Source organism: Macaca fascicularis, chromosome 19, assembly GCF_037993035.2.
Source record: "Macaca fascicularis isolate 582-1 chromosome 19, T2T-MFA8v1.1".
NCBI lineage: Eukaryota > Metazoa > Chordata > Mammalia > Primates > Cercopithecidae > Macaca > Macaca fascicularis.
This window is the reverse complement of record NC_088393.1, coordinates 44,499,464-44,513,786: the sequence shown is the minus strand read 5'-3', so window position 1 is coordinate 44,513,786 and position 14,323 is coordinate 44,499,464. Positions and strand designations below refer to the sequence as shown.

Below are 14,323 nucleotides of genomic sequence, written 5' to 3'. Positions count from 1 at the left end.
ATGTTGGCCAGAATGGTCTCAGTCTGTTGACCTCGTGATCTGCCTGCCTCAGCTTCCCAAAGTGCTAGGATTACAGGTGTGAGCCACTGCGCCCAGCCCGTTCTTCTCATCTTGCTATTCAAGATATGAGTAGTTTACACACCACAATTACAGTGTTATAACATTCTGCATTTTCTGTGTACTTTCTATTACCAGTGAGTTTTATACTTTCACATGATTTCTTATTGTTCATTAATGTCATTTTTTCAGGTTGAAGGACTCTCTAGCATTTTTTTGTAGGACAGGTCTGGTGTTGATGAAATCTCTCAGCTGTTCTTTGTCTGGGAAAGCCTTTATTTCTCCTTCACGTTTGAAGGTTATTCTCACCAGATATACTATCCTAACATAAAAGTTTTTTTCCTTCAGGACTGTAAATATGTCGTGTCGCTCTTTCCTGGTGTGTAAAATTTCCACTGAAAAGTCTGCTGCCAGACATATTGGAGCTTCCATTGGTATGTTGTTTCTTTTCTCTTGCTGTGTTTAAATGGATCCTTCTTTATCATTGACCTTTTAGGAGTCTGATTATTAAGTGTCTTGAAGTAGTCTTATTTGGTTTAAATCTACTTGGTGTTCTATAACCTTCTTGTACTTGAATATCAATATCTTTCTTCTAGGTTTGGAAAGTTCTCTGTTGTTATCCCATCGAATAAACTTTCTACCCCTGTCTCTCTACCTCCTCTTTAAGGCCAATAAGTCTTAGATTTGCCCATTTGAAGCTATTTTCTAGATCTTACAGGCTTCATTCTTTCTTACTTATTTTTCTTTTGTCTCCTCTGACTGTGTATTTTCAAATAGCCTATCTTCAAGCTCACTAATTCTTCCCTCTGCTTCATCAATTCTGCTGTTCAGTGACTGATGTGGGTGAGGGTGGTGGCTCATGCCTATAATCCTAGCATTTTGGGAGGCCAAGGCGTGAGGATCACTTGAGCCCAGGAGTTTGAGACAAGCTTGGGCAACATAGTGAGACTACCATCTCTACAAAAACATTAAAAACTTAGTTGGGTATGTGGCATGCACCTGTGGTCCCTGCTCTTTGGGAGGCTGAGGTAGGAGGATCACTTGAGCCTGGCAGGTTGAGGCTGCAGTGAGCCATGATCACACCACTGCATTCCAGCCTGGATGACAGAGACTCTGTCTCAAAAAAAAAAAAAAAAAAGAAAAAAAGACAGATGCATTCTTCAGTTTGTCCATTGCATTTTTCAGCTCCAGAATTTCAGCTCTATTCTTTTTAATTATTTCAGTCTCTTTGTTAAATTTATCTGATAGCATTCTAAATTCTTTCTCTGTGTTATCTAGAATTTCATTGAGTTTCCTGAAAACAGCTATTTTGAATTCTCTATCTGAAAGGTCAGAGATTTCTGTGTCTCCAGGATTGGTCCCTGGTATCTTATTGAGTTCAATTTGGTGAGGTCATGTTTTCCTAGATGGTCTTAATGCCTATGGATGTTTGTTGATGTCTGGGCAGTGAAGAGTTAGATATTTATTGCAGTCTTTGCAGTCTGAGCTTGTTATACCTGCCCTTTTTGGCAAGGCTTTCCAGGTATTTGAAGGGACTTGGGTGTTTTGATCTAAGTTTTTGGTCACTGCAGCCATATCTGCATCAGGGGGGCATGCCAAGCCCAGTAACACTGTGGCTCTTAGACTCATACAGGTACCACCTTGATGGTCCTAGATAAGATCCAGAAGAATTCTCTGGAAGAATTATCTGGATTACCAGGTAGAGACTCTTGTTGTCTTACTTTCTCCCAAACAGACTCTGTGCTGAGCTGCCTGGAGCTGGGGGAGGGGTGACACAAGCACCCCTGTGGCCACCACCACTGGGACTACGCTCAGTCAGATGAAGCCAGCACAGCACTGAGTCTCACCAAAGGCCCACAGTGTTCACTGAAGGCCCTATCGCTCTACAATCAGCAGGTGGCAAAGCCAGCCAGTTTTATATCCTTACCTTTAGAGTGGCAAGTTCTGCCCAGCCACGGGCAGGTCCAGAGATGCCGTCCAGCAGCCAGGGCCTGGAGTCAGAAACCTTAGGAATCTACTTGGTGCTCTATTCTATGGTGGCTGGACTGGCACCCAAGCCACATGGCAAAGTCCTTCCCACTCTTCCCTCGCCTTTCCACAAGCAGAGGAATTTCTCCCCATGGCTACCACTGACCCAGGCCCATGGCAGGTATGGCCTGGCTACCACCAATGTTCACTCCAGGCCCAAGGCCTTTTCAGTCAGCTTGTGGTGAATGTTGCCAGGCCTGGGATTCCCCCTTCAGGGCAGCAAGCTCCCCTTCGGCCCAGGGCAGGTCCAGAAATGCTATCCAAGAGGCAAGGCCTGGAACTGGGGACCCCAAGAACCCAGTTGGTGCTGTACCCCACTGTGGCCAAGTTGGTACCTAAGCTGCAAGACAAAGTTCCCTGTACTTTTCCCTCTCCTTTTCTCAAGCAGGAGTCTCTCCCTGTAGCCACCATACGGGAAATGTGCTGGGTCACACCTGAAGCCAGCACATCTCTGAGTCTCACCCAAGGCCCATGGTGAGTAGTACCTGGCTACCACTGCTGGCTGTTCAGGGCTCAAGGGCTCTTTAGTCAGTAGGTGATGAATGCTGCCAAGATTGAGTTCTTCCTCTCAAGGCAACGGGTTACCTTTTGGTCCAGGGTGTGTCTAGAAGTTTCATCCAGGAGCTGGTGCATGGAATGGGGGCCTCTGCCTGGTGTCCTATCATACTGTAGCTAAGCTGGTATCCAAAGTGCAAGACAAAGTCCTCTTTACTCTTCCCTCTACTCTTCTCAAGTGAAAAGAAGGGGTCTCTCCTGGAGTTGCGAGCTGCACTACTTCAGGTTAGGGAAAGAGTGGCACAAGCACTCCCTTGGCTACCCTGGCTGGTGTCTCACCAGGTCCCATGCCCCTCTAGTCCACTGGCTCCAAGCCCAGCACAGCACCAGGACTTGCCCAGGAATTGCAATTCCTGTGGCCTAGACTGCCTTTCAAGGTCACTTAGGACCCTAGAGCTCTTTAGCCCATGGTGGTGAGGCTTGCCGGAATTCAGGTTCCTACTGCTACAATGGACAATTCCCCCAGACTGGCTAGGGATGGTCTAAATACTTCTGATGTCGGCACCAACTGAGTTCTCCCCAGTGTTGCCTTCTGCTGTGACGGGGCACCACTGAGTTCCAGTGCAAAGTCCTACAATCACTCTTGGTCTCCCTCCTCCAGGAGCATAGATTCTTTCTTACCACCATATGACCACTGCTGGAGGATAGGGATGGAATGGCATCAGCAATTCAAGACTGTCTTTCCTATCCTCCTTAGTGCCACTTTCAGTGATGTGAAGTTAAAACCAGATACTGTGATTGCTGACCTGATTTTTGGTTTTGATGAAGATGCTTTTTTGTGTGGATAGTTGTTCAGTTTGGTGTTCCTGTGGGGAGGATGATCAGTGGAGTCTTCTATTGGGCCTTCTTTCCCTGCTTCCTCTCTGATAGTTTTTTTGTTCTTTCAGAACATCTAATATGTTGTCCCATTGCTATTTGTCCTCCATTGTGTTTGATGAGAAGTCAGCTATTAGTTTTATTGTGGTTGATGAAGATGATAAATTGTTTTCCCTTGCTGTTTTCAAGATGTTCTCTTTATATTTATTTTCAACATTTTGACTATGATGTGTTTAGGTGTGTATCTTGTTGCATTTATCCTACTTGAAATTCATTGAGCTTGAATATGTACATTAATGTTTTTCATGAAATGTGGGAAGTTTTCAGTCATTATGTCTTTGAATATTTTTCTGTCCTTTTCTCTCTCCTCTCTAACTTACACTAAATTATGCATATGTTGATGCACTTATTGCTCTAACATTTCTGAGTCTACATTCTTTTTTTTTTTTTTTTTTTTGAGATAGGGTCTCACTCTGTCACCCAGGCTAGATGCAGTGGCACAATTATAGCTCACTGTAACCTTGAACTCTTGGGCTAAATCAGTCTTCCCACCTCTGTCTCCTGAGTGGCTAGGACTATAGGCATGTGTCAGCACACCTGGCTGATTTCTTAAATTTTTTGGTAGAGATAGGGTCTCACCGTCTTGACCAGGCTGGTCTTGAACTCCTAGCCTCAAGTGATCCTCCCACCTTGGCCTCCCAAAGCACTGGGATTACAGGCATGAGCCACTGTGTCCAGCCTGTATTCATTTTTCTTTGTCCTTTTTTCTGTCTTTTCTTCAAATTGCATCATTTTTGTTGATCTGTCTTCAAGTTTACTAATACTTTTTTCTGCCAACTCAGACCACCCTGAAGCTGTGAGAAAGTCTCAGCCAGGCCAAAGGGGAGTTGCTGACCAAAGCTTTCCCACTGGAGGAAAACCATATCAGGTGTAATAGTCCAGACTTTAATAGCCTCACTATGCTGAGCCTGTGGCTGGAAGCAGTGTTGGGGTATCATGACTTCAGCATGGCTGTTTGCCAACTATGCTTCTCACAGTGGATTCCCTTAAAAAGGATTTGAGCACCACGCCTTCATAGCTGCCAAAGGATGGCCAGATCTGGCATGAACATATTAATCTGTTAGTATTACACTTGACTGCCTGTGATAGAAAGCCCAGATAACCTTTGCTTAAACAAGATAGAAGTTTATTTATCTCTCATATTGAAGTTCAGCACTGATCCTGTAGCTCCAACGGGCAGAAAACAAAACGCTTTCTCCTTCATTGCTCTACCATTCTCAGTTGTTGACTTCTGCCTCATCTCAAATGGCTGTATTTGCTCTAACCATCACATTGACTTACCATTCTACAAGAAGGTAGAAGCTTGGGAGAAATGGTATACCTCGTGCTTTTATGCTCACTTATCAGCAGTTGCATGCAGTACTTTCATCTCACTCTCCAGAACTTTATAATATAAACATATTAATACTTATTTCAGCAGACCATGTGCCTGGCCAGAAATTGGGAAGACAGAATAAATAATGGAATAGAAGAATAACAGGGGTTGCTACAGTATTGCACTGTTGGGATTTTCTTCTTAGGCTTATGTTTCCCTTTAGCTTATTCATTTCGTTATGAATTTTAAAATTTCAGGCTGGTTATGGTGGCTCACACCTGTAATCCCAGCACTTTGGGAGGCGGAGGCAGGCAGATCATTTGAGGTCAGGAGTTAAGAGACCAACTTGGCCAACATGGGGACACCCCGTCTCTACTGAAAATACAAAATTTAGCTGGGTGTGGTGGTGTACGCCTGTAGTCCCAGCTACTTGGGAGGCTGAGGGAGGAGAATCATTTGAATCCAGGAGACGGAGGTTGTAGAGAGCCAAAATCACGCCACACTGCACTCCAGCCTGGGTGACAGGGAGAGCCTCTATCTAAAAAAAAAAACAAACCACAGATATGTACTACTTTAAATATTGATTAGTTTTAATGGTTTTTCCTAGTTTGGGATGTTTATTTTTCTTCATTAAACTTACTAAATATTTGGCTAATTCACTCTTCTTAAACTATCAACTTTTTTTTCTTTTAAGAGACAGGGTTTTGCTCTATTGCTCAGGCTGCTGGAGTGCAGTGGTGAGATCATGGCTCACTGCAGCCTCAAACTCCCAGGCTTAAGCAGTCTTCCCGCCTCAGCCTCCCAGGTAACTGGGACTATAGCCACGTACCACCATACACGGCTTTGATTGATTGATTAATTGATTGATTGTAGAGATGGGGTTCTGCTGTGTTGCCCAGACTGGCCTTGAACTGGCCTCGAGCAGTTCTCCTACCTCGGCTTCCCAAAGTCATAGAATTACAGGCGGGAGCCACCGCGCCTAGCTCCAGCTTTTAAATATGGAGATTTATGTAGATACAAGTTCTAAATTTTTCACTTTAAATTGTTTCTATTTTTGCATTTACTAAATTATTTTTCTCAAGTATTTTCTTCAAATGTATTTTAATGACTTCTTTTTTTTTTTTTTTTTTTTTTTTTTTTGAGACGGAGTCTTGCTCTGTCACCCAGGCTGGAGTGCAGTGGCCGGATCTCAGCTCACTGCAAGCTCCGCCTCCCGGGTTCACGCCATTCTCCTGCCTCAGCCTCCCAAGTAGCTGGGACTACAGGCGCCCGCCACCTCGCCCGGCTAGTTTTTTGTATTTTTTAGTAGAGACGGGGTTTCACTGTGTTAGCCAGGACGGTCTCGATCTCCTGACCTCGTGATCCGCCCGTCTCAGCCTCCCAAAGTGCTGGGATTACAGACTTGAGCCACCACGCCCGGCCTTTAATGACTTCTTTTGGGATTCTTTTACTCTTGAGCTAGGGGCAATTAGGATTTTCTTGTAAAATCTTTGGTGCTGATTTTTAAAATTTATTTACTAGTTTAATGATCTGATCTCTTGAAGAAAATACAACTTCCTGAGGAAAAAGTCTGCAGCTGAGGTAGTCCCAGCAAGAGTGTGTCTTATGTGCTCATGTCCTTCCCTGTAATTGGTGAAACTATTATACCAGCGCCAGATTTTCACATCATGCTTTCTCCTCAGTCCCACTTCCTCACTAAGTGCTTTATCCAAGCTTATTTGGATCTTCCTGCCAGATAAGAGGAAATATTAAAAGCCCCTGGATTTCAGGTTATTTTTCCCCTGACAAATTGTTACCAGGGCATATTTTTTTCATGGTTGTCTCTGAGATTCTATCTGTGGTCCCTTTTCCAGTATATGTAAACTCTTTAAGCAATCAGATCCCATTTGCATGGCTGCAGACACATACTACAGGCTGATGACCAATAAGTCTTCATTTCCAATGTGGATTTCTCCTGATCTCATGAACAATATGTCCAACTGCTAAATCAGTGGCTATCTACAATTGCATGTCCCACCATACCACAGATTTCACCTATCATTCTGTCCCCTGCTTCTGCTTCCATCTAAGCCTTGCTTTCATTTTTTCCTGCCTTTGGTATCTTTTGAGATCTCAAACCACTTAACTTGGTTAAAGTTTTATTTTTCCATTTCTTTCACACTCAGGATAAATTGGTACCTAACATCTCCCCTTTAACTCACGGTAGATAATAAAAACATGTGCTTGCTAAATCAGTGAATGAACATAAACTGACAGCAGGCTGCTAATATGATGGGCTTTTAAAATAACCTCTGATTAATACCAGAACAAGGTTCAATATATTTTGTTTACAATCACCTAAGATGGATACTTCAGATTGAGTGGGAGTGTGTTGTTACAGGGAACAGTGACATTCAAAGATGTGGCTATTGACTTCACCCAGGAGGAGTGGAAGAGATTGGATCCTGCTCAGAGAAACCTGTACCGGAACGTGATGCTAGAAAACTATAACAACTTAATCACAGTGGGTAAGAGTAATTCACTATATAATTCCAACTCTGGTAAGAAAGTACCTTCTCCCCTACCCCCCTAGTGTTTCTGAAATATGTGGACCTTTTAAATATTAGAGTGAGCTTGCCCCTGGGATGCTTTTGCTCATGTGAATGTCCATGCTGCAGTTTTCAGAACAAAAGGAGACAGCATCCCTAGAAGCCACATTTTCTTGTCCTTTAGAAAGCCTGGTTTTCCTGGGCCAGCCTCAATTTTTGGGTGGTTCTTTGTTCCTAGTAGTATGTATGCACAGATCTATGTAACTTCCCTTTGACAGGCTATCCATTCACAAAACCTGATGTGATTTTCAAATTGGAGCAAGAAGAAGAACCATGGGTGATGGAGGAAGAAGTATTAAGGAGACACTGGAAAGGTAAGTGGAAGGGAACCAGACAGGTGAGGAGAGGTCAGGGCCCTATTAATGATTAATCAGTGAATGGTTGATCCCTCTAAAATATTCTTCAAAGATATTTTCAGAGCTTGGCACGATAGTTCATACCGATAGTCCCAGCACTTTGGGAAGCCAAGGTGGAAGGATTGCTTGAGTCCAGGAGTTTGGGACCAGCCTGGGCAACATAGTGAGATCTCATCTCTAAAAAAAAAAAAAAAAAAGAAAAATTAGGCATGGCGCCGTGGCTCGCACCTGTAATCTCTGCACTTTGGGAGGCCGAGGTGGGCAGATCATGAGGTCAGGAGATCAAGACCATCCCGGTTAACACAGTGAAACCCCGTCTCTACTAAAAATACAAAAACTTAACTAGGTGTGGTGGCGGGAGCCTGTAGTCCCAGCTACTCGGGAGGCTGAGGCAGGAGAATTGCTTGAACCCGGGAGGCGGAGGTTGCAACGAGCCAAGATCACACCACTGCACTCCAGTCTTGGAGACAGAGTGCGACTATGTAAAAAAAAAAAAAAAAGCCAGGTGTGGTGGCACACGCTTGTGATCCCAGCTGCTTGGGAGGCTGAGGTGGGAGGATCACTTGAGCCTAGGAGGTTGAGGCTGCAGTAAGCCATGATCACAGCACTGCATTCTAGCCTGGGCAACGGAATGAGACCCCATCTCAAAAAATATATATATATTTTTTTTTTCAGAAAGCTGTAGACCTTTTGTGTGTGTGTGTGTGTGTGTGTGACAGAGTCTCACTCTGTCACCAGGCTGGAGTACAGCCACGTGATCTCGGCTCACTGCAACCCCCGCCTCCCGGGCTCAAGGGATTCTCCTGCCTCAACCTCCTGAGTAGCTGGGACTACAGGCCCCTGCCACCATGCCCTACTAATTTTTTGTATTTTTAGTAGAGACAGGGTTTCACCATGTTAGCCAGGATGGTTTTGATCTCCTGATCTCGAGATCTGCCCAACTTAGCCTCCCAAAGTGCTGGGATTACAGGCGTGAGCTACCGGGCCCGGCTTTTTTTCTTTTTTTCCTTTGAGACAGAGTCTCACTCTGTCACCAAGGCTGGAGTGCAGTGGAGCGATCTTGGCGCACTGCAACCTCTGGCCCCTGGGTTCAAACGATTCTCGTGCCTCAGCCTCCTGAGTAGCTGGGACTATAGGCATGCACCACCACACCCAACTAATTTTTTGGTATTTTTGGTAGGGATGGGGTTTCACTGTGTTGGCCAGGCTGGTCTTGAACTCTTGACCTCAAGTGATCCACCTGCCTCGACTTCCCAAAGTGCAGAGATTACAGGCGTGAACCACTGCGCCTGGTCTGATGTATACTTTTGTAATACAAAAGTGACCATTGATGCAAACTCTTTTATAAACCTAAGATGTCATTTCTAGATACCATTCTTAATTTCTTTCCTCAGAACTTAGAGATCTGGTTGGCTTTCTTACCTGTGTGCTAGATACCAACCTTTCCTAATAAGTTTCCAGCCTTACTTTGATAATCATTCTGTTATTAACATCTTCGGGAGTACCGTCCACCCTCATATACAGGATCCTTTCTTTTTGCATACATTCACTAATTTGCAGTCATTAAATTAAACCTACTGACATTTATAGGCCCTTACTTTCTCTTCTTTTTTCTGTTCTAAATGTCTGAAATATACAGTCATACTTCTCACTGTATTTTTAGGTTTTGCTCTCATACTTCAATAATCACTACCATACTTTTATTTCAATAAAAGTTTTAAGTCAGTGCAGATTTATTGGTAGCTCCCATTTTCTGATACATTTGTCATGTGTATATGTAAGTGTATATAATGTATGTGTGCATATGTATACACACACATATACATATATACACATACATATATATGTCCATATACACATATTTTGAATTTTATAAAGTCATTTTTGCCCTCCAAAGAGACTGTAATAATTTATATTTCTACCAGTAACTTCAATGTAGTCTGTTAGCATTTTAAAATATCATTGCCGGCCAGGCGTGGTGGCTCACGACTGTAATCCCAGCACTTTGGGAGGCCAAGGAGGGCGGATCACAAGGTCAGGAGATCGACAATCCTGGCTAACACAGTGAAACCCTGTCTTTACTAAAAATATAAAAATTAGCTGGATGGGCCAGGCGCGGTGGCTCAAGCCTGTAATCCCAGCACTTTGGGAGGCCGAGACGGGCAGATCACGAGGTCAGGAGATCGAGACCATCCTGGCTAACACGGTGAAACCCCGTCTCCACTGATAGCCGGGCGAGGTGGCGGTCGCCTGTAGTCCCAGCTACTCGGGAGGCTGAGGCAGGAGAATGGCGTAAACCCGGGAGGCGGAGCTTGCAGTGAGCTGCGATCCGGTCACTGCACTGCAGCCTGGGTGACAGAGCGAGACTCCGTCTCAAAAAAAAAAAAGAAAAAAAAAAAACAAAAATTAGCTAGATGTAGTGGTGCATGCCTGTAGTCCCAGCTACTTGGGAGGCTGAGACGAGAGGATCGCTTGAGTCTAGGAGATGGAGGTTGCAGTGAGCTGAGATCACACCACTGTATTCCAGCCTGGGTGACAGAGGAAGACCTTGTCTCTAAAAAAGAAAAAAAACAGTGCCACTACAGTATACACACAAATGATAAGAAAGCAAAATAGCCTTATTGCTGATATGGAGGAAGTTTTAGTTGTCTGGGTAGAAGATTAAACCAGCCACAGCATTCCATTAAGCCAAAGCATAATCCAGGACAAGCCCCTAATTATCTTCAAGCCTTAGAGGTGAGGAAGCTGCAGAAGAAAAGTTTGAAGCTAGCAGAGGTTGGTTCATAAGGATTAAGGAAAGAGGCCATTTCCACAACATAAAAATACAAGGTAAAGCAGTAAGAGCCAATGGAAGCTGCAGTAAATTATTCAGAAGATCCAGCTAAGATTATTGATGAAGGTGGCTAACTAAACAATAGAGTTTCGATATAGATGCAACAGCCTTCTATTGGAAGAACATGCCATCTAGGACTTTCACAGCTAGAGAGGTGAAGTCAGTGGCTCACTTCAAAGGTTCAAAGGACAGACTGACCCTCCTATTAGGGGCTAATGCAGGTGGTGACTTTAAGTTGGAGCCAATATTCATTCCCCATTCTGAAAATCCTAGGGCCCTTAAGAATTATACTACATACACCCTGCTTGTGCTCTATAAATGGAATAACAATGCCTGCATGGTAGCACATCTGTTTACAGCATTGATTTGCTAAATATTTTAAGCCCACTGTTGATACCTACTGCTCAGGGTAAAAAAAAAAAGTTCCTTTGAAAATATTGCTCATTGACAGTGCACTTGGTCACCCAAGAGCTCTAATGGAGATGTACAAGGAGATCAGTGTTGGTTCTCATGCCTGCTAATACAGCATCCATTCTGCAGCTCGTGGATCAAGTGTAATTTTGACTTTCAAGTCTTATTATTTAAGAAATACATTCTGGGGGGCGGAGCAACATGGCCGAATAGGAACAGCTCCAGTCTCCAGCTCCCAGCGCGAGCGACACAGAGGACAGGTGATTTCTGCATTTTCAACTGAGGTACTGGGTTCATCTCACTAGGGAGTGCCAGACAATCAGTGCTGGTCAGCTGCTGCAGCCCGACCAGCAAGAGCTGAAGCAGGGCGAGGCATCACCTCACCTGGGAAGTGCAAGGGGGAAGGGAATCCCTTTTCCTAGCCAGGGGAACTGAGACACACAGCACCTGGAAAATCGGGTAACTCCCACCCCAATACTGCGCTTTACCAAGGGTCTTAGCAAACAGGCACACCAGGAGATTATATCCCACACCTGGCCGGGAGGGTCCCACACCCAGAGCCTCCCTCATTGCTAGCACAGCAGTCTGCGATCTAACGGCAAGGCAGCAGCGAGGCTGGGGGAGGGGCATCCGCCATTGCTGAGGCTTAAGTAGGTAAACCAAGCCGCTGGGAAGCTCGAACTGGGTGGAGCTCACAGCAGCTCAAGGAGGCCTGCCTGTCTCTGTAGACTCCACCTCTGGGGACAGGACACAGCTAAACAACAACAACAACAAAAAGCAGCAGAAACCTCTGCAGACGCAAACGACTCTGTCTGACAGCTTTGAAGAAAGCAGTGGATCTCCCAAAACGGAGGTTGAGATCTGAGAATGGAAAGACTGCCTGCTCAAGTGGGTCTCTGACCCCTGAGTAGCCTAACTGGGAGACATCCCCCACTAGGGGCAGACCGACACCCCACACCTCACACGGTGGAGTACACCCCTGAGAGGAAGCTTCCAAAGCAAGAATCAGACAGGTACACTCGCTGTTCAGCAGTATTCTATCTTCTGCAGCCTCTCCTGCTGATACCCAGGCAAACAGGGTCTGGAGTGGACCTCAAGCAATCTCCAACAGACCTACAGCTGAGGGTCCCGACTGTTAGAAGGAAAATTAACAAACAGGAAGGACACCCACACCAAAACCTCATCAGTACATCACCATCATCAAAGACCAGAGGCAGATAAAAACCACAAAGATGGGGAAAAAGCAGGGCAGAAAAGCTGGAAATTCAAAAAATAAGAGCGCATCTCCCCCTGCAAAGGAACGCAGCTCATCGCCAGCAACAGATCAAAGCTGGACGGAGAATGACTTTGATGAGATGAGAGAAGACAGCTTCAGTCCATCAAACTTCTCACAGCTAAAGGAAGAATTACGTACCCAGCACAAAGAAACTAAAAATCTTGAAAAAAAGAGTGGAAGAATGGATAACTAGAATAATTAATGCAGAGAAGGCCATAAACAAACTGACAGAGATGAAAACCATGACACGAGAAATACGTGACAAATGCACAAGCTTCAGTAACCGACTCAATCAACTGGAAGAAAGAGTATCAGCAACTGAGGATCAAATGAATGAAATGAAGCGAGAAGAGAAATCTAAAGAAAAAAGAAGAAAAAGAAATGAACAAAGACTGCAAGAAGTATGGGATTATGTAAAAAGACCAAATCTACATCTGATTGGGGTGCCTAAAAGTGAGGGGGAAAATGGAACCAAGTTGGAAAACACTCTTCAGGATATCATCCAGGAGAACTTCCCCAGCCTAGTAGGGCAGGCCAACATTCAAATTCAGGAAATACAGAGAATGCCACAAAGATACTCCTCGAGAAGAGCAACTCCAAGACACATAATTGCCAGATTTACCAAAGTTGAAATGAAGAAAAAAATCTTAAGGGCAGCCAGAGAGAAAGGTCGGGTTACCCACAAAGGGAAGCCCATCAGACTAACAGCAGATCTCTCTGCAGAAACTCTACAAGCCAGAAGAGAGTGGGGGCCAATATTCAACATTCTTAAAGAAAAGAATTTTCAACCCAGAATTTCATATCCAGCTAAACTAAGTTTCATAAGTGAAGGAGAAATAAAATCCTTTACAGATAAGCAAATGCTTAGAGATTTTGTCACCACCAGGCCTGCCTTACAAGAGACCGTGAAGGAAGCACTAAACATGGAAAGGAACAACTGGTACCAGCCATTGCAAAAACATGCCAAAATATAAAGACCATCGAGGCTAGGAAGAAACTGCATCAACTAATGAGTAAAATAACCAGTTAATATCATAATGGCAGGATCAAGTTCACACATAACAATATTAACCTTAAATGTAAATGGACTAAATGGTCCAATTAAAACAGACAGACTGACAAACTGGATAAAGAGTGAAGACCCATCAATTTGCTGTATTCAGGAGACCCATCTCACATGCAGAGACATACATAGGCTCAAAATAAAGGGATGGAGGAAGATCTACCAAGCAAATGGAAAACAAAAAAAAAAGCAGGGGGCCGGGCGCGGTGGCTCAAGCCTGTAATCCCAGCACTTTGGGAGGCCGAGACGGACGGATCACCAGGTCAGGAGTTTGAGACCAGCCTGGCTAACATGGTGAAACCCCGTCTCTACAAAAAAATACAAAAAACTAGCCGGGCGAGGTGGCGGGCGCCTGTAGTCCCAGCTACTTGGGAGGCTGAGGCAGGAGAATGGTGTAAACCCAGGAGGCGGAGCTTGCAGTGAGCTGAGATCCGGCCACTGCACTCCAGCCTGGGCGACAGAGCGAGACTCCGTCTCAAAAAAAAAAAAAAAAAAAAAAAACACAGGGGTTGCAATACTAGTCTCAGATAAAACAGACTTTAAACCATCAAAGATCAAAAGAGACAAGGCCATTACATAATGGTAAAGGGATCAATTCAACAGGAAGAGCTAACTATCCTAAATATATATGCACCCAATACAGGAGCACCCAGATTCATCAAGCAAGTCCTTAGAGACTTACAAAGAGACTTAGACTCCCATACAATAATAATAGGAGACTTCAACACCCCACTGTCAACATTAGACAGATCAACGAGACAGAAAGTTAACAAGGATATCCAGGAATTGAACTCATCTCTGCAGCAAGCAGACCTAATAGACATCTACAGAACTCTCCGCCCCAAATCAACAGAATATACATTCTTCTCAGCACCACATCACACTTATTCCAAAATTGACCACATAATTGGAAGTAAAGCACTCCTCAGCAAATGTACAAGAACAGAAATTATAACAAACTGTCT

General features: G+C 44.3%; 1 protein-coding gene and 1 long non-coding RNA gene across 38 annotated transcripts in view; one reads left to right on the top strand and one right to left on the bottom strand.

Annotated features, from left to right (window-relative positions):
• Positions 1-14,323, top strand: part of ZNF569 (zinc finger protein 569) — a 103,647-nt gene that overhangs the window by 47,047 nt on the left and 42,277 nt on the right. For 24 of the 35 annotated variants that reach the window (XM_074023384.1, XM_074023383.1, XM_074023382.1 and 21 more), the window contains 2 exons: positions 7,212-7,338; positions 7,638-7,733. In XM_074023384.1, coding sequence (XP_073879485.1) covers positions 7,212-7,338; positions 7,638-7,733 — 223 coding nt within the window. Of the gene's footprint in view, positions 1-405; positions 492-7,211; positions 7,339-7,637; positions 7,734-14,323 lie in introns of all 35 variants that reach the window. The other 11 variants (XM_074023377.1, XM_065535465.2, XM_074023376.1 and 8 more) reach the window with 2 other exon arrangements.
• The window catches only part of LOC135968485 (uncharacterized), a 53,316-nt gene that overhangs the window by 6,606 nt on the left and 32,387 nt on the right, over positions 1-14,323 (bottom strand). The window contains exon 3 of one of the 3 annotated variants that reach the window (XR_010583344.1): positions 7,860-7,952. The exons of 1 other annotated variant lie outside the window; for it this stretch is intronic. This is a non-coding gene — a long non-coding RNA (uncharacterized lncRNA). Of the gene's footprint in view, positions 1-7,859; positions 7,953-10,302; positions 10,330-14,323 lie in introns of those variants that run through there. One more of the 3 variants, XR_012427549.1, reaches the window with a different exon arrangement.